Source organism: Desarmillaria tabescens (assembly GCF_030435595.1).
Source record: "Desarmillaria tabescens strain CCBAS 213 chromosome Unknown EV420scaffold_31, whole genome shotgun sequence".
In the NCBI taxonomy this organism is placed as follows: domain Eukaryota; kingdom Fungi; phylum Basidiomycota; class Agaricomycetes; order Agaricales; family Physalacriaceae; genus Desarmillaria; species Desarmillaria tabescens.
Genome location: NW_026848330.1, coordinates 496,713 through 515,743, shown reverse-complemented (window position 1 = coordinate 515,743; position 19,031 = coordinate 496,713). Strand labels below are relative to the sequence as shown.

At 47.9% G+C, this 19,031-nt stretch overlaps 6 protein-coding genes across 6 annotated transcripts; 4 read left to right on the top strand and 2 right to left on the bottom strand.

Moving 5' to 3' along the window:
* The first annotated feature begins 2,373 nt into the window (after positions 1-2,373).
* Positions 2,374-3,151, top strand: EV420DRAFT_1559447 (uncharacterized protein). Its single transcript, XM_060473782.1, has 5 exons — positions 2,374-2,607; positions 2,661-2,679; positions 2,730-2,784; positions 2,835-3,039; positions 3,097-3,151. Exons 1-4 carry the CDS (start codon positions 2,436-2,438, stop codon positions 2,982-2,984), a joined length of 396 nt encoding a protein of 131 aa, XP_060328036.1. The 5' UTR covers positions 2,374-2,435; the 3' UTR covers positions 2,985-3,039; positions 3,097-3,151.
* A 1,750-nt stretch (positions 3,152-4,901) lies between these two features.
* EV420DRAFT_1645842 (uncharacterized protein) lies at positions 4,902-5,952 on the top strand (the record flags this gene model as incomplete). Its single annotated transcript, XM_060477828.1, has 5 exons — positions 4,902-5,042; positions 5,100-5,241; positions 5,293-5,567; positions 5,616-5,718; positions 5,771-5,952. 5 exons carry the CDS (start codon positions 4,902-4,904, stop codon positions 5,950-5,952), a joined length of 843 nt encoding a protein of 280 aa, XP_060328035.1.
* A 961-nt stretch (positions 5,953-6,913) lies between these two features.
* EV420DRAFT_1559445 (uncharacterized protein) lies at positions 6,914-7,574 on the bottom strand. The gene has a single exon (XM_060473781.1). It carries the CDS (start codon positions 7,246-7,248, stop codon positions 6,967-6,969), a length of 282 nt encoding a protein of 93 aa, XP_060328034.1. The 5' UTR covers positions 7,249-7,574; the 3' UTR covers positions 6,914-6,966.
* Positions 7,575-12,123: 4,549 nt separating this feature from the next.
* Positions 12,124-13,605, top strand: EV420DRAFT_1482286 (eukaryotic translation initiation factor 4E-1A; the record flags this gene model as incomplete). The annotated part of the gene is made up of 2 exons (XM_060469882.1): positions 12,124-12,845; positions 12,897-13,605. 2 exons carry the CDS (start codon positions 12,124-12,126, stop codon positions 13,603-13,605), a joined length of 1,431 nt encoding a protein of 476 aa, XP_060328033.1.
* Positions 13,606-13,923: 318 nt separating this feature from the next.
* Positions 13,924-14,670, bottom strand: EV420DRAFT_1645840 (uncharacterized protein; the record flags this gene model as incomplete). Its single annotated transcript, XM_060477827.1, has 2 exons — positions 13,924-14,481; positions 14,530-14,670. The coding sequence occupies 2 exons, from the start codon at positions 14,668-14,670 to the stop codon at positions 13,924-13,926; spliced, it is 699 nt and encodes a 232-aa protein (XP_060328032.1).
* A 1,105-nt stretch (positions 14,671-15,775) lies between these two features.
* On the top strand, positions 15,776-18,533 carry EV420DRAFT_1749991 (FAD-binding domain-containing protein; the record flags this gene model as incomplete). The annotated part of the gene is made up of 20 exons (XM_060480310.1): positions 15,776-15,899; positions 15,950-16,099; positions 16,151-16,185; positions 16,239-16,346; positions 16,394-16,480; positions 16,530-16,577; positions 16,633-16,650; positions 16,700-16,774; positions 16,825-16,929; positions 16,985-16,998; positions 17,052-17,091; positions 17,144-17,301; positions 17,352-17,437; positions 17,491-17,510; positions 17,560-17,709; positions 17,791-17,874; positions 17,904-17,993; positions 18,045-18,253; positions 18,304-18,338; positions 18,395-18,533. 20 exons carry the CDS (start codon positions 15,776-15,778, stop codon positions 18,439-18,441), a joined length of 1,683 nt encoding a protein of 560 aa, XP_060328031.1. The 3' UTR covers positions 18,442-18,533.
* Between the last annotated feature and the right edge of the window lie 498 nt (positions 18,534-19,031).

The following is a 19,031-nucleotide window of genomic DNA, read 5'->3' as shown; positions in this document are numbered from 1 at the left end:
CACACGGCTCAGCGGAGGTGTGGTGTCGTTCCTGTACCCCCGATGGGAAGGTGAACCTCCTTGAATGAGGACCTTGGCCATACGCATAACCGGTCGATGTCAAACCTTGAGGATCAGCCAAATCATCGTCTGTAATCGTACCCAGGGTTTGACTGCTTTTTAATCTCTCAGACCATCGTAGAAGCAGAATCCAAGGCCCGTCTTCAGGTACGTTCTCTTTTTGCCCTTTATTGATGACCGTATTCTCACGGCGTTTCGTGCAGGTCGAAGATACGCAATACAGACATTTCAAATTTCGCGATAAAAAATCTTCGTGGTCTTCGTGGTTGCCGGCGCTGTGGGTAGAAGAGCTAGACGTCGTTGAGAATCGTTTGCCATGATACGTCCCTCATCCAGTATGCGTGGTCTCGTCGTATTCATCTTTTAAGTCAGCCACTGCACATGAAGAGCATGCGAATTAGATCTCTTCACTATTAAATAATACTACGCTCATCGCCTCTGGAGGGCTCCCAACTCTTGCTACATTTTCCCATCCGTGGTCTTCCTGCATCGCCTTTGCATTCTAAGTGGTATCTGATGCGTGCGAAGGTATCACCGTCCTCTTGCCGAAACTTGGATGTATATGCGCCAACGAGATGAAGAAACCTAAGCGTAGTCCTCGCCACAGGATACCGCAGGATCGCATACGGGAGGATGGCTCATGATACTACCTGGCCCGATTGGGACGAAATGAAGAGAGGGCGGAGACTAGGCGGGTTGGTGCGACGTGACCGATCAGACGATGTGAATGCGAGAATACGGGGTGTTCGTCTGAGAACGGAAGAGAGGCCCTGGATGACTCGATCAAGGAGCTCTGCTAGGAAGAGGTACTGGGTTAGAGCAGAAGATGCGGCCTAGGTGAATACATTCCGTTCGCTCATTCGACATTTCTGACAATACTCTTGCACGGGCTTGCAAACGTCCTGTTAATTGTTGCTTGTATTTAGAAGCCGAAGATTCCGTGAGTACCATCGCAGTATGATACCCCTTTACGAACTAACATCGTCTAGTAGGATTCAGTAAACACGAGACAGCACGGGAAAGTCTCGAGGATTAGGTCTCCTACTGCGAGTAGAACGATAACCGCTATCTTACAAAATCTGTTGCTTCTCCTCGTTTGAATATCCAGTCATTGCTTTCGGTTATGTAAATGCGAGTGAACGTGAAAGGGGGCAACACCGAAAGCCTTCCCAAGTCATCAACGTCATTCGCATAGCACCCGAGCGTCTCAATTCACTCACATCCTCGCCCATCTGACACCCCGTCTGTTCGACTCGTGTCTTTCTCCGTCATACCGGGTTACAGAACGGCCACCTACGATGTCTATCAAGCACAGAAGGACATCCTCGACTTGGGGATCATCGTACTCAGCAGTTTTGAGATGGTAATGTGCTTGTTTATAAGCTATATCACGATTGTTGGGATTCGGAGTACGCGTGGCAATTTTGACTATTTGCGTCTTCTGGAGCAAGTAAAGATTTTCATTATTAGCTCGAACTTGAAGCTTGATCCTTTCCGCTTGTTGTCGGTGACAGTTCATGGGATTCGCCATTGTATAATTCGTTGCACCCCTGTCCAAACGATTCGGCATGTCCCTCGCCTGTCCTTCACGGCCGATCCGCGGATCCGCGAATCCTTCGTTCGTATTTGGTGCCCTCGCTCGATTCTGCGGCTTCCCACGATGTATGCTCGCTACGACTTGTGCGAAGACTCTTCAACGTTCTCTTACCATCCGTCATCTGATTCTTGGTGCGTTCTTCTAGCTACTCGGAGTACTATTACTGATAGCTGATACAGCTCATGTCGCTTCAAGCTCTACCCTATTCGTGTCATTGAATCAGTCTGATTCGTTCAAAGAGATTTGAATCCAAATCCGACCGCGTCCTGTGCTATCTGGTGGACACGTCGGTCACTTCAGCAATGTTCTAGCGCCTTCCTCGCCGCTAGAAAACAGGTCACAAAGCTGAGGCGATGCCCTACCTCAGCGTCTCTTACCTACCCTCAGGCCTTGGACATATGCATGAACTTTCGTGATAAGATGTGGTCCCTGCTCGCTCCACTTTCCAGGTTTCCTCAAGTTTCGCAAGCGGTCACATCAAATTAGCTCTTGGCCTCTACGTACATCAGCATCAACCATCACGTCCTGCCTGTAAACAATGACGAAGTCTCTGTATTTCAAGCTGATGGCGACGATCATTGTAGGAAGGTTGTCGCGCTGAAAAGACGATACTATGTGCAATGCATGTCGACCATCTTTTCTTTACTTATCAGACCGTCTTAGGCATCGCAAGCTAATAACAAGTATGTCATATTGCAGTCAAGACCCATAGCTCATAACCTCTATTCTATATTTAGCAACAAAACCCTTTGGCTTTCTCTCGCCACGCAACGTCAACATGCATGCCCTCGCTGTTACCATTCTCTCCGCAATGCTCTCTTCTGTAGGTGCACAGTGTACCGCGACCTACCTACCGGATACCGCGCCCGACAAAACGGAGCAAGGTCAAACTGGGACCAACAAATGGGAGACGACATCCAGTCAAGGCTCGATGTGCAAAAATGTCCATAGTGCGTTATTCTTTTGCCGCCCTAGGCTATTTTACGTCTGATGGTTAATTTAGTCAACGCTGTTGATGATTTGTCCGTTTCACCCTTCCGTTGATAATCTCTTATACATACGAATCCTATAGCTGCTTATGGGCTCCGCCTACTCTAGGCCCAGATTCTACTGTCGGTGCTACTGAGGTTCGTTCACATGGTCGTATCCTTCCTGTAGATACTCACAGCTTGCATAGCGTCGAGGTTTCGTGGTGTCTCAAGGTTTATTCTCTCCCTCTTGTGCATCGATTACCGTTCCTCGGCGTCCTTTAGAGTGGCTACGGAACTCGCGTCATCCTCGAAGTAACTATAACCGGCGTTCATTTCTTCAAATCTCCCGAGCCTGAAATAAGACCCGCCGTCAGAGCGGATCTGTATGAAGTGACTTTGTACAGAATACCGGTATGAACATACCATGCCCTTCATACAAATCCGTTCTGACGGCGGGTCTTATTTCAGGCTCGGCAGATTTGACGAAGCTTAATCCTCCGAAATACCAAGCCTCTAGTTCAGCGCTTACAAGATATCTTGTCGCTTGACAGCTCTCGGCATCGGCCAATTGTGGGTAAGAAACGAAGCCTGACGTTTAAAGTAAAATCAGGCGCACTTACTGAACATATCTGCAGCTACCAGGAATGTGGCATAAAATATCTTGATGAACGGGCTCGTAAAATATTCTCATCTCTTCATATTCCAGAAAATACCGGAAGAAACAGATCGTAGCCATCGGGTAGCTTATACTCTAGGCTCCGACTAATGCAAGTACCATTCTAACACAACATGACTGAAAGAATTTGATCCGGATAACAAAAGGAATTGTATTATACCTGGTTCGCAGTGTGCCCTTAGTCGACATCTTGGGTGAAAGATAGATAACGAGGGAACATCATGCTACGGATACGAGCTGGAAGAAGATTTGACAAGCGAAGCTAAAGCCCAAACCGAGGAGAGAGCCGTACCGTCGCTCTATTGGAGTGCTCGCGTTTTCTTGGGAAGAGATTTAGGTTGAAGGTAGGTAAACATTGGGATAGCGCGGTAGCTTCTACGATCTTACATAGTATAAACAGCGATGCTTTGATATCTCACGCACGGGAAGTCGCAGTCAGGACATTCCTTGATTCGAAGCCACTACACGCAAACGTCGACATCAATGTATGAAGAACAGGAAAATAAAACACTCAGAGCAAAGAATAACCTGCGTTTGACACCATCCAGTTGACGGCACAGTTCGTTATAAGGCAGACATCCATGCACTGGAACTCCTCTCACAACCGATCCGAGCCAGTCTGACTGCAAACAAATGACGAGAGGTAAGCCGATGATCTTCCATTTCAGCAGTCCAGCGATTTAGTCACGTTGTTCAGTCGTCTCTTGATGCTCGACAATTGAGAAAGAGATATTCCGAATACACGTCAGTGAGAGAATAATGTCAGAAAGATAGCACATACCAGGACATCTATATCGTTCCCGATAACCCTGCCGGTCAAATGTCATGATTAAGACTCTAACCTCTTCTTAGCAGCCGACCGTAAGCGTGGTTTCGGTGTCGCTGCTCTTCGCATTAACTTTGGACATAATTCTTATGTATGGGTAGGATGTAGAGGTGATGAGTGGCGAGGAAGAAAGTAGTCAAAGGCGCGCAGCCTATTGACGAGCTCGCAGGGGGATCCAAAACTAGGTGAAGACATTCGTTGGTATATGTTGATCTTACAAATGCACAGATTGCGATAATCTAAGAATTAGTTATTTCAACATATTTCGTAGGGATGTCTGGCAATACGACTCCCTTATGAGCGAGTTTTGCTTATGGCTGCTAATGATAAGCAAAGGAGTTTACAAGAGATGAACCGTACCTACTGGACACATACCGGAGAGCTTCTGAGGATTCGGATTCGGCCTCCGAGAGGTTGGGGATCCAACCGCACAGGCTCCTCCATTCGCGTATTGACGATCATTCGAATGATTCCCTCATCGATCCTCAGTATTCCGTTTACGAGGATTAAAGGAAAGACAGAAATCAGAGCCTCGTCTGCTTTCGGGCATCAGGTACCATGGTTCTCAGCTCTCTGCTAATATTTTTCAACGTCTTGCGACATTATCTTTAGATATAAGAGGCGTGAGGGAGTATAGCTGCTAATAGTCGTGAGTCAACGATTCTAAATACGGAAACCAAGTCACGTAAATGGTATGCATCCATCCTACCCTAAAGCACACATGGTCATGGAAGTCACAGTGGGCCGTACCCAACGCTTCCACGTTCGCCGATGCGTTCTGCTCTCGCACAACGGCAAAACTCAGACCCAGAAGTGCATGGATCTGGTGAAAATGGTTGGAAATGTCTCCCAAACATTGTCGATGCAACTATGTATCCTGAATGGGTTGATAATGATAAAGGAGCATATCTAGTGAGTTTTTCCTTGTGTCTGTACCATTTCTCTCATTAATATATGAAAACCTCCCAGCCTATTTATCAAACCGCAGGTATCGACACGGCAGAAGTCACGAGAGCAGTCATTATTTTGCAGGGCAAGGTGAGTCATATTTCTGAAGCACGGACTGTTATTTCCACTGCTGTACTCGTGCATCAAAGGGCTTGCTGGTCGGGTGTGTACCTAATACCGCGTATCTAGCATTCCTCTTATGTCTGTTATGCAGATTGGAATACAGCAAATAACGCACTCTACAATGCAACCTACAATGACCCGACTATCAAGCATAGCCAAATATCAATCATGTGCCCATGCTTCCTTACGAAGGCTGATCTAAACGCGGGCGCTGCAAATGATAGACAGCTCTTATGGGAAGAAACGACATGGATAAGCGGACACCGCAATGTCGCCCCTGACTCTGTATGCGGAGTTAACAGTTTCGACGTTCTCGATGCATTAGTCGCGTATTACATGAACAGAAATGTTTACCCAAATCTAAAGGTGACGACTTTATTGACAACGCACGAGGGCTCTGGTACTTAATTTTAGGTCCTTGTCATCGGAGGCCACTCAGCCGGAGGTCAGATGGCTCAGCGTTACGTGACTTTGAGGATACCTACTGACAACGACGACATGTTGCATTTCTGGGTCGGTGAGTTGTTCCTCTGTAGGCAGTATAACAGAGAGTTCTTATCCGTATCCAGCTAATCCGGCATCGCTGTGTTGGCTAACGTCGAATCGTCCGTTTCCCGACGATGGCTGCAAAGGCTTCGATGATTTCAAGTACGGACTGAAGTCAAATTTCCCCGCGTATGCAAGCAAGAGCGCTCGTGCTCTTGGAAGAGATGATATCGTTAAGAGATACTACAGCCGCACGCTAAATTAGGCTTGGGGAATGGTACGTTTGATAATTTTTTTCCAAGAGATTCTTGCTGAGAAATCCCTTTCGAAAGACAATGGAAATGGTGATCCTGGGTGTCAAGCACAGGTGTGTTTCCATATTCGAGTCTTTTTTTCTCCCTGTATTTGGAATTTGATCACATCATCCAGACACAAGGACGAACGCGTTTAGCAAGGGGTTAGAATTTCATTGCGATGCTGGAAGATATGGGTGGTATCCCGAATCTCACTACCGTCGATTGGGTACCCGACGTGGGCCATAACGCACAAGATATGATGGCGAGTGATGCAGGAATCGATAAAGTAGGCTTATTTATTTCACGGGATCATCGCGATAACTGAAGCCTACAGCTATTCCGGTACACGGGAAACCAAAATAATTTGTGACCTTGATCCAAGATGCCTTGAACCAAATGTGTGTTTCGTTCCTACTTTTGTCTTCGCATGCTTACCGCAGTACGGGAATACAGTACCGGTGATGTAGGGAATGTTCTTACATGAGAGGTTCTTTTTTATAGACTAGAGAGATGGGTGGCATGACAGCAACTTCACATGTATACTACTTATCTGTTATCGCACATCATATAGCTAGTTCAGGTACGACTATTGGAACTGTGTGTAATTGATGAACACGAGCTACTCATTAATGTTATCAGTGTATAAAATATAGGCGAAGATGGTGATATAAACCTAAAAAAAAAAGTCATCAACGACACTAGGGCATCTGTGGATATATTAATTGTTCGCTTTCTCCGTGGAAGTAATCGATAGGACCCTGAAAATGGTGCTACAGTCCACAAATTATTGAAACGCGTACTTGTATGAGTTGAAAACGAATAGATCACCCATCAAGGGGGAGAATTAAATGAAAGGATGTCCGATTCTTTATGGAAGTCTCACGCTTCGACTTCTGGCCCCCCTGTGCCCTGTGATATTCAGAGAAATATCCCCAAATCTCTCATGGTACTTGCGCAGATGACAAGGCAGGCACAGATAACAATCATTTGTCGAGCACAGTAATTGCAGATTCAAGTATCTGAATTATATAAAAACAGAAAGTCCAAGTCCAATTGGTGTAGCTCATGCATGATACAAATACGGAGGAGGATATTAAAATATGTGCGGAACGCGGACGGGGGAAGGACGACAGCAATAAAAAGCAACGACAACAATGAAAGAACGATGTGGAATGAACGGTGTGTGTAAGAGATCTGGAGTCGAAAGGGTAGTAAGCGACGACGACGGAAAGAAGAGAAGCACAATAAATGTACACAGATCTCATTCCGTTACTTGAAAGGACATCCCGGAGCGTGGGCTCCCCTCCATCCGCAATGGCAGCATTGTGGCTCCTTTAATGTGTGAGCCATGAGCATCGACGCGGATGATGATGGCGGCGTCGAGGCTGAGCTAGATGGTTTCTGACCAGGTTGATAACAAGCCAGAATAGAGGACGACCATGAAGTGCACATGATCTTTTGTAAAGTGCAAGGACGAGACTTGAGAAAATCACTGGAAAGAAATCTGCCTTTTATCTGGTCCTGAGGCTGGCGGCCAAGTTTGGTAGTCAAGAAAAATATATTACATTGCACCTGACAGCATATCCGGCATGGGTAAAACGAAATCACGGATCTTCTGATGCGTTAATGAGTTGATAAGTAGGAGATATATGCGGTTCTAACCAGATAAGGAAGCGCCCATCGACCAGTTCAATTCGGCTTTTGAACCGGGACGAGACATAAAACTTGCATAGAATGAATCAATCCGGGAAGAGGTATATGCTCATCCTTTAGTGCAGGAACGAGGATATCTTCAGTCGATTGCACTGATATTCCTTCCTGATAATCCCTGGATTCCGGCCGAAATCCGAAGAAGTAGAATCTTAAGAAAGAGAAGAAGAAGAGAAAAACTATTCAAGTGACGGTAATAGAACAAAAGAAAGAACAGCTGTGGCGACGGCTCGGACGATTTCGATTCTTAGGTGGTGTGACATCATGTGTCATCCAGAGCTTGCTCACTGCTACACATAACTGACAAGTGACTGCCCTTCTTGGTTCTTCTTGAGACCTTGCTCTAGCTTTCCTGCGTTGTGTTCAAAGAGTATGCAGCCCAATTCTCAGAAGAAATTGGCCATTGATCACCTCGGTATTAGTTCACAATTCTATCCCAAATGATTCGGAAACAGTGCCCGAAACAGGCTCGCACATTTTCATCAGAAGGCGAACTGTTCGCGATGGTGATACCGACTCGAAGGAACCCTTTCACAGCTTCTCGGCCACATGCTGTCACATGTCACTCTCAATGAATTTGCTATTTATTACGGCCGATGTGCCGTATGTCTATGATGCGTGTTTCATGGCCATAGCTTCCACTCACTCTGGCGCCATGCCAGACTTCAAGTCGACGTTGTTCGATATCTACTAGGGTTGAAGATAAATCCCAAAGCGACCGCAGGACTACCCTGAGGAATGTATGAAGCATAGAGGTAAGTAGCTGGACATATCCTCTGGTTACAACGCTCCTTAATCACAGGTACGTACAGAAAATACGATACCTCGGTGCGCAATCACTCGCGTATGCGACTCTCTTCCTTGAACTTACCAAATAGAAAATTTTCAGATCTTCGCAGGAAGATGAAAGCCCTATGTCATCCCCTGCATAATACTTGCTTATTCACTAAGTAAGCGGAACAGCCTTAAAGGATTTTGACACGGGCATCACTCGCAGCAGAATTCCAATGGAATCGTTCCCCTAGGGAACGAACCATGGGTAAGCATCTGCATCAAAGGAGTTCCGGTCCGAGGAGAATGGTGCTGCTGCAACCTTCGTCGTCAACATATCAAGATCATTTTATTCGACGTGGCTATTTTGGTGGGGGACTTTCCTGGGCCCTAGTTTCACGACGCATCTCGCCCTTTTCTCCGTTCAGAACTCAAGAAATTAACTTTATTGAATGCGCCCCTTTTCTTTAAAATCCAAATACCTATATGGGTTTCTCGAGAACGCGCAAGAGGAATCAGTTCTCGTCTCAAAAGTTCGGTTCCTACATTGTTCCCATCGCTCACAAACACCTAGTCCAGTCCAGCGGGTACTTCATCTCCGCTTTCAGATTTTCTGCCGAGGCCAAGCTTTCTGCCAACGACATAAGCAAAATAACCTATAGTCCGACATCGCACATACTCTCTATCCCCCTCAAATTCTAGCCTCGACCCACTCCAGTTCAGTACTTCCATTAATTGCGCGGTGTGGGGCCCTCCTCGGTGCATACGCGACCCCGGATGGGTAAATGACGCGTATAAATCATACTTCTTTGGTGTGGCTTAATGTGCCTTCCTTTATTATATTCACCTTTTGCGGAATTCCATGCAGATCCCTAGTTTTTGTAGACATTCAGTCCTTCGACTTCTTTTCTCCGTGCCGTCTTTGATGTCATGGCATCATATCTAAGCCAATACAAACTGCGATCCCCATGGTCCCTGTTGGGATTTGGCAATCCGGCATCGTGCCGAAGTTCGCTTATTAAGGTAGAAGAAGTAGGAAAAGAGTGGAAGATGCTAGTAAAAATAGTATTTAGTATAAAAGTAGGTATTGTAGTGTAAATCCTTATGCGTTTGCAGAGCTCAGCCAAGCACAATACTATTGGCTTGCTACTGCGCATGTGATACTGGGAACGAGCTGTTACCCCGTTTTCCGATAGTCCCAATTCAATACCAGGCCAGGTTATCGAATCCCGTTCCTCTGTCAGCGACTCAGCGTGTTTATAACCGTCTGTTTATTCACACACCTCAAACTTCGAGAGCAGAAAACAAGGTCCACGGCGTAATGGGAAACGGAAAGGAGCATGCATCGTGCTTGAAATTGAGAGAAATGATAACAACAAATCGAGGATCGGCGGTATTAGGACAGAGTCTCGTAGTTTGAATAGATGCTACGATTGCACGAACGCTACTTCATTATATGCAGGAAATCTCCGCTCTTCCGTTGAAATGCAGACCGGAATTCATACTCCGTGAAAGTTTTAAGTCCAAAAGAACGATCTCTGGATCTCTAAATCGGATGAAAGGCGGATATCGATGGGTCTCATGCAAAGGGGTATTTAATTGAAAGAGGGGGGATGTACGGGCCTTTCCCAGTGACATGGGAACTTCGCCCAGGAGAGGGTTTCAATACTTAATCACGCTTATTGGCATATGGCTAGGGACCTATTGAATACATGAACATTCCGAGATCCCGGGGGGAGGTAGCGAGTATCCAAGGGAGACTAGCGCTTTCACATCAGAAGGATCGGGCCGACGACATCCGGGGTATCAAGACGGCATCCGGGAGAAGGATACGCCTACTGTCACCTACATTTCGGCATTGAAGAATAATTAAGTAAATGGGGAGATCTAGACTGACGAAGCGTCTTTGGCTCTGACTTATTCCGATAACATCTCGTAAGTAATGATAGCGCCGACATTTGAATCATTTGGAAATAGAGCCTAGGTAAGAAAAGGGTGAAGATTAATAGGAACTTTTGAAGCAAAAACGGGGTACAGGTCTTGGTGAGTTCGCACCTAGACAAGTCCGTAGCCTGGGAGCGGTAAATTTAGTTGATGGATTTTAAGTACATGCTATAGAAACTCGGTTAACGACACTCACAGTCCTGATTTCCAGACAAGACGAGACCGATCTCATCGAGTTCTACTTCCCCAAAAAACCCGTACGCCATGAATGCCGTGAGACAACGAGAAAACTTCACGAGGCTCATTCTACAAGGGTGATTCAGTCATGAATCGCGCTCTAATGGTTTTCGCTGCTCGTCTGCCGAGAGCTATATGGTAGTACATTAGGAGGAGTGAAAATGTCAGCCAAGTAACGCGTACGAACTTGACTTACTTCCTGGTGTCCACCCCAATAAGTATCTGTGATAGCTTCTTAGAATGCTTACTATGGACGAAAATTCAGTATCGCCGCTACTGGTGTCTACCTTTTGCATGTGAAGAATAGAGCATAATAGAGCATTAAGGGTGGCGGCGCTGAAGGAAAGCGGAAGGGGTTCATGAATTATCAGCAAGTAGAAAGGAAGAAAGGAAGAAACAAATCAAGTAGACGCGTCTGTTGATATGCGGTTGCTATTATCACTCGATCTGAGCGTTGGGAGAGTTGGGGCTGTCCTAGAATCGGTTTCTTGGAGAGCGCTTTACTAGAGATTTAAATCAGAAATCTAGTTTGTTTCAATGGCTTTGAAGACTTTAGCAAGATAAACATCTTTGCCAAACTCCGTCTCGAGGATGCTACCAGTGACTTTGCTCCCGGTCGCCGCCTTTGTGCTTATAGTCGCCACAGTCAAGGAGAATGGGAGTGTTTAGACACGAGAAACGCGGTCGGATAAGCTTGGAAATGGAAGAAAGCGATAAGCGCACACGCAAGATACTTTATTGACCACCGTTACAGTTATGACTGTGATGACGGATCCCTTAGTAGAGAACAGCAAAGATACCTTTTTGCTCCGAGGCTTCTAGCTGTCACGAAAGCCGTTTATGCATAAGACGTCGAAGTCGTGTATCCTTTGACGGAAAGGCGTATTAATAACGTCTTTTAAGTCATGGGGCTAAGATGAAAGCGAGCAAGCAACCAGATATTGAGAGCGAGGCTACCAGAAGAAGATGCGTCGGTAAAATCCGGTCATGTTCTTCGCCAGAACGACTAAGTCAATTCGTTTGCTCTTAAAGATGAGTCGCTCATTAGTAAAGTGTATTCGGATATGGTTTAATGGCTGTTAATGGCTGACAGAGTTGTGCGGTCAGTCGGGGTCCGATTCCCTGTGTTCGAACTGGTGATGCCTCGTTGTGCACATTTTACACCTGTCCGGTTACGCTCCTATGGTGACCAACTTATTATACCACAGTAATCGTTATTGACTGTTCACTGTCGATCAACGCAGAGTAAAGGAAGAACAGTCCTGTCTGAATCGCTGGGTGAATACTGAATATGGCAGGTCAGAAAATTTGGCTTAGTTTCCTGTACGGTATCATATTGAACAAGTACGGACCGGTGCTATTTTCCCTTCTTTTCCTTGCAGGAGCCGTCATTCTGATTTGCGCTTTACCGGTGGTCCTTTCTTGTCTTCCTTTTGAAAACCTATAAGATATTACGTCCAGGTAAATATCTCAATAATATGATCTCTGCATGCAACTACCATTTGTCTAGCGGTGAGTTTTCCTCCAAGGAAGATAAACTAGTCGGTGGCTTAAGAGGAGCACAGGCACGTACTGCGGGATCAGTGGCGGTGCCGAAACCGGCAAGAGCGGTAACGGCCGTAATTTTTGATTGCAGTGCACTCGCGCCTTTGTCTTTGACGACGATGACGACGAGCACTAATGACACTCTCCGCCCTTCCGCCAACAATCGCTTACCATCGCTCAATCAGCTTGCTGCTCGCATCAACATCAATGTTCCACCAACCCAATCGCCCAGTTCATCGTCATCAACAACAGCTCCGCGACCTCGTCTCGCCGCATTTGCACTGCGGACCGGCTCGACGACATCAGTCGCTTCCTCCGTAACGACGGCAGACTCCGTCGCTGTCAACGCACCCACGACGAGATCGGCCTCGCCATCGACGCCTCCAGCTGAAGAAGTTGAAGTCGTTTCTCCAGGCGGGGAACCGCTGACGGCGGAGAAGCTGGAGAAACATAATCAGCTGGAGGGTGAGAAGAAGAACGTGAAGGTTGGATACAAGAACATCCCGAGCTTGGATGCGATCACTGCCAGGCTCGCCAAGACTCGTGCGCTGAGCATCGATGGCTCGGCTAAGCCACCGGAAGCGGAGATGATTGAGGATCCGAAGACGCCAGGTGTGCCGATGAAGGCGCCCGAGCACCCGCTGCAGTATGTTTGGTACGTCTCTTACTCTTCGCGCCTTTTCGTACCAATCTTGGTCATTTTCAGGACGATCTACCATGATACGAAAGCGAAATTCCCTTACACCCCCGCCTCGAACTCGCAACCCTCTCCTGCTACAGACGGTACCTTTTCCCACTCGACCGAATCCAATGACTACGAAGCTGGCCTTACTGTCATTGGCGAGTTCAACACCGTCGAAGACTTTTGCCGGTACTTCAACTGGCTCAAATCTCCCTCCAAGCTCGAGCGGAATTCGAATTACCACCTCTTCAAATCGGGTATCAAGCCCATGTGGGAGGACGAGGCTAACGCGAACGGGGGCAAATGGGTGTTGACGATGAAGAACAACCCTGGGTTGCTAGATAGGTGCTGGAACTGGCTCGCCATGGCCCTGGTAGGCGAGGAGCTCGAGGAGGGCGATGAGATCTGTGGCGCGGTCGTCAGTCTTAGGAGCAAAGTCGACAGGATCCAGGTCTGGACAAGGAGCAAGGACGACGTGGAGAAGCTTAATGGTATTGGGAGGAAGCTCGTCAAGCTACTCGACGTCTCTGAAGCAGACGGGATTGGGTTGGAGTTCCAGTATAATACGGACGACAGGCCACAGCCGAACAAGTTTTTGTCGATCCAGGCGATGCCCCAGACGGGTTATCGGAAGTCGGATTTGCAGTCTCCTGTTCCGAGTCCGGGCGCTTTTGGAAGCTTCGGTGTTGGGATTGGGGGTGGTAGTGCATGGAGGGGATCCAAGAGGTCTTGATAAATCGGAAATTGTAAGGTGTACGATGTACTTCGTTGTTCGGTTCTGCTATTTGATGGCTTTTTCTTGAGGACCCGATGATCATGATGCGAAGTTCTTGCGCGAATTCTACGTGTTATGCCGTTCAGTGTTAATATACTGCAGTTACGGCAAAGCTGTCCTTGCTGTGGCGGCATGATTTACGGGCGGCAACGGTCAAGATGGATCTTGCTCTTACTCGTATACCTTGGTATTGGTCATCGAATCTATTCTCAAAACTACGAAGAATACTTGAAGATGAAGAAAAGATATAAAATAAGCCGTGTTTCGACAAAAATCCTATCGGCGTCTCCTTTGCGCAGGCTGCTCGTGCCTCTGTTTTACCCTCTGCCAATGATTGGCGGTGTGGGGATAAAGTCTAACGAACTCCCTTCTACGACTACGCCCCGCTTTCAAGAACGACTCTGGTATCCAGCTCCCCAGCTCCCCAAGATTCCCCGCCGTCACGAAGATGTTGAGCAGTTCAGTGATGTCTCTCACATCAGTCGGCTGCTTTGCGTTCATATACGACTTTGTCGACTCTCCGTGGTCCATCCACGCTTGGAGCTTGAGTAGCAGGAGGGGGATGAATGGCATGAGGGGGAGCGTCTGACGGTCGTACGAGTGTCGACGGTGTACGATACTGTCGGATGGGACTGGTGGGATGTTCATAATCCCCGGGAAGAGCAAATCCACTTTGCAGCTCCGCCTGTATCCTGGGAGGCGGTACCAGAGGACTTTGTACGTCGCGAAGGGGTCTTTGGATGCGATAAGGTAGAAGCTGGGGTTTGTGGATACTACGCGGCGTTTGAGTTCTTCTTGGGTGAAGCTGCACCCGAGGACTACCATGTCGATGTCCTGATAACGATGGGGATCAGATATCAGAGCGCTTAATGTGGGACGTACGTTGGGGGATCGGCTCATGCCATAGCAGGAGCATGCGACGCTTCCGACTAAGCAGCATTTGAAACCGAGGGTTGAGAGGACTTTGACGGTCTCTCGGGTAGTTTCGAGGACCTCGTACAGGGAGAGGAGGCGGTAGGACATGGTGGTGGTGGTGATGATCAGGGTTCGCGTGGAATTCGATAGGCTTCGACCGAGATGGAAGCTTCAAGATTCAGACACGATCACGTGCGGATATCGGTTCTCGGAGGTCGTGTTCTGGATGTGGATGTTTGCGGTCTGATCTATCATCAGCCTATCGCGTTTATCGAGTCATGGACTAGGGAAACTACTCTCATTTTCATGCGTAGGATCTGTTCAATAGCTGCACTCGTCGAAGAAGTCAGCTGTATCTTTGAGGTTGGGATCTCGAAATATTCCTCCTGACCTGTCTGATTTACCTGGTGTTCTGACTGCTAATACAGGTTTTTTTTGGCTATAGGCTCGAAACGGACGTTTAAAGGGCCTGTCGAATACTTTTGAACACGTGTTTTCGGTACAAGTACAGGCGCCATATATGCGGAACCAATAAGACGTTGTATAGTACATAGCCTTTTAACGTCGAATCCCCGCTTTCCCCCTTCAAACGCAAGTTCGCGATAATCAAGCGAGCCAGATCGTTTCTGTTGAGATCGCTAATTCATCAGTGCAAGCAGTGAAATTGCGCTAATGTACGAGCTCCATTTCACGGTTTCTCTCAGATCCTTTAGAATTAACTTAGAAAGAAGTACCCGACGCCCGTCAGAAATTCAAATTGTCGGCGCGTCGACAGACTGCACGTGATCGAGAGCATCCATTTCCCACGCCATATTCTTAATTCCTCTTTCCTTCCTACCACCATCACTACCAGTATGGCGCCGTCTTGCTTGGAACTCGAACGACGGCAACCGTTTTTCTCTCAAGCCATCCTTGCGTATAGCTGTAGCTGCTCTCACGTTGTCGGTGAAATTTGGAGAATGCTGAGGGTTGTGGGCTAGTGGTAAACTTTTCACCTGGCAGGGAAGTCCTACAGACTGAAATAGGTTTTTTTTGCAGCTCTGGATTCTTCTCTTGGATCTCGGGAACGGTCTTATGAAGCCAATATTCGCTGTATTACCCGGCATTCGCAGCGGCTGACCGCGTCTGCGCCAGGCGAGCGGCGGCGAAGGGATACCCGGGTCTATCACCTATGTAAGGACTCGCACGTCTCGTCTGCTTTCCCTTCACTGACATGATGCTAGCCCTCCCAACACTGCTGGCACTCACAAATGTCCTCTTCGTTGACGGCAGCGACCAGTTTCACGTCCAAGAACCACATTTCGATCTCGGCTATGGGCAGGCCAGGCTGCATCCAGGTCGGCTCAGTATTTCTTTCCACTATAGCGTGTGCTGATAGCATTGATAGATGCCCCGATACCCGAATGCGCTTGGTCTTCATTGAATGCTACGATTGGCGGACGACTCCAACGGGCTACACCATACGCCAGAACTTGCTTTAGCGCGTCCTTCGACGAGGGAGAATGCACAGGGGTGATAAACGAGTACCTTGATCCTGGTGCGTTTTTTCTCTCTCCCTCTTCCCTAACACATTCTGAGTTAATCGCAGCTCGACGATCCGACTACTTTGGCGCATACATCAACGTGGGTATTGTCTTCGTTCCCGAAACGTCGAGTGCATTTACCTACCCCTCCAGACGGAATGGGAAACCTGTCAAGCGACTAGAGAGGAATGTGCTCTGAACTGGATGAACGCGGCAGCAAGGGATGGAGAATGTAGACAAGGCGCAGTTCCTTCTTACTATGTGCGTTGCTCTCCCACCATCTACAAGCCTGCTAACAGGAAAACTAGATTGATGTCGCCGACCATACGGATGTGTCAGCGGCTTTCGATTTCTCGAGACGTACGGGCGTTCCTGTAGTCATCAAGAATACTGGAGTGCGTCAGCTTGACGTTCTGGGTAGGCCCGGGCTGACTTTTTCCTCAGCACGATTACATGGGTCGGAGCAGTGGACCGGGGACATTAGGCATTTGGGTATGTCTTCCACTCTTAGTCGGCGCCGATTGAAAGCCTCATTTCGTACTCGTAGACACACCACCTGAAATCGGTCAGCATCTGCCCTACCTAGGAATACTGACGCTCATTACTACGAGTAGATATCCTACGAGAAGACCTTCGTCCCGCAAGGATGCGAAGCAACGGCGGACCCGATTCCCGCTGTGACTTTTGGGGTAAGCTGCTGATCACTTCCATAAGTGCGCGCGCTCAACGTCTACTGTAGAGCGGAGCTCAGTTTTCGGATTTATTAGCCTTTGCGAACGAGAATAACCTGACGATACCTGGAGGCTCGGATGCCACAGTTGGCGTTGGAGGGGGTTACCTGCAGGTTAGTTCGTTACTTTTCTCGACACGACTACATACTGACTTGTCTTTTGTTCTAGGGTGGCGGTCACAGGTCTGACCAAACCTCTTGGTCCTGTTAACAGTAACTCATGTTCTGTCGTCTAGCCCGCTATCAAACATATTCGGACTAGCAGTTGACCGCGTAGTACGTACGGTTCTCCTGCACCTTTTCAGGTATCTAAACTTCACGCGCACAGCTCGAATTTGAGATCGTTGTACCTACTGGCGACCTCCTCATTGCAAACGAGTGTCAGAACCCCGACTTGTTCTTCGCTCTCCGTGGAGGAGGGGGTGGAACGTTCGGTGTCGTCATGAAGGTGACAACGCGGGCGCTACCTAGAGCAGAGCTCGTCACGTATGCTACTTTTTCTATGCTACTCCTTGCTCTGACAAAAGATGTACTAGTGTGTCAGCGTTGTTCAAGCCTACAACGTCCATCCAGAAGTTTTTGGAGTTCGTCATCCCTTACTCAGTCGGATGGGCAGAAGACGGCGAGTGCTTTCTGATAGTGGATCTTTCTTCTCTCATCACCATCCTTCTCTAGGCTGGAGTGGATACATCTATGTACGCCGCTACCTGTGTCTATGTCTATCGTCTACCGATCCTACATTAGACTGCCGGAATTTTCCACATGACTAAACTCGAAACGACTGAAGATGACGCGCTTGCATACATGGCACCACTCAAGACCTTCCTTGCAGAGGAACTCCATATTGAGATGCGAGTGTCGACAAGTCACTCGTATGGGGATTTCCACGAGAAAGTATCTGCACCTCTCTTCGGTTGGCTTGGTCTGCATTCTCTCCTTCTCTCCTCACTGCTGTACTAATGTCGATTCTAATAGCCAAAATGCATCCCCGTATTCCCCACCTCGCGTCTCATCCCTGGCGGAGACCTTCTCCGAGTCACCCAAGGAGCTTCTGAGCACGTTGATGCAGCTCATAAACACTCTCCCAGCATCATTCATCTTTGCAAACGCGCCAGTATGCATTCCCTGGAGATGGCAAGACGAGCGTGACGGATGCATGGAGGAGGAGCATCTGGGACGTCAGTTTAGTCGTGCTCGTGTTATATCCGTGATGCTGACGACCTGCGCAGGTCACCTTTGGCCAGGTATGGGACTACTCGGCGTCTCCTGACGAGCAAGAAAAGGCGTATCGCGATCTATCACGAAGTATGGACCCATTAAGAGCTATCACACCTGGAGGTGGAGCGTATGGGAACGAGGCGGATGTGTACGAACCTGATTGGCAACGGGCGTTTTGGGGAGAGCATTACGAGGAATTGGTGAGAGTGAAGGGGAAATAGTTGGTGTCTTTTGCGTTTCTTTCCTTGTCCTTGACTGACGATTGCATAGCGACTCGGAACATCTGCTGGATTGTTGGCGGTGTGGTGAGTGGGCTTCATTCCTCCTTTGGGCTGGGTTCTAATAAAGCGTGCTTATCTAGTGGATTGGAAGGGCGCCAGTGATCCTCGGTATCACTGTTACTTCTAGGAGTTGATGTGCCGGAGGTTGTTCGTATTCGCTACCCTCTCAATGTTCGATAAATTAGGAATGGATAGATCCTATGCGTTTCTTGACCTGCTCGATGTCTCAATCAATCCAGAAGCTCGCGGCGAAAGCCCACCACACCTCCATTTATAAATGAATGTCACTGTGATTTACTCTAACCGCACAGAGTTAAATGTTGAGACGTTGGCAGTAGTACCGCCGCTTAGTGTCTGCAGCACGTATCCTGGTATTTCCGTACGGGTTTCATCCCTGCATTCGTTCCGCTCCTAGCATTAAGGGGTAGGCGGTTTATTGTGAAACGTCTTGCGACGGGCTATCTGTAAATGATCCTAGGCGACTTGATTGCACGACTGGTATGTGTTCTATTCATTCTAAGCTTTATTATTAATTGCTAACGTTCTCCTCAAACCTAGCAGTCAGTACACGGTAGAGGGCTTATTGTGGTACACTGTGCAACGGGCTACTCGTGGAAGCTTGAGCGACTGTACTGCACGTATGATGTGCTCTTAAGCTGTTGTTGGCTTTGTTATCTGTCTCTAATGTTCTTCATAAGTCCCATCAAGAATAACACT

Bases quoted from the DNA above. Each gene is read 5' to 3' on its own strand.
- EV420DRAFT_1559447 (XM_060473782.1), top strand. From the start codon at position 2,436: ATGCATGCCCTCGCTGTTACCATTCTCTCCGCAATGCTCTCTTCTGTA. The intron at 2,785-2,834 runs GTTCGTTCACAT...CAGCTTGCATAG, and splicing joins CTACTGTCGGTGCTACTGAG to CGTCGAGGTTTCGTGGTGTC.
- EV420DRAFT_1559445 (XM_060473781.1), bottom strand. From the start codon at position 7,248: ATGAGATCTGTGTACATTTATTGTGCTTCTCTTCTTTCCGTCGTCGTC.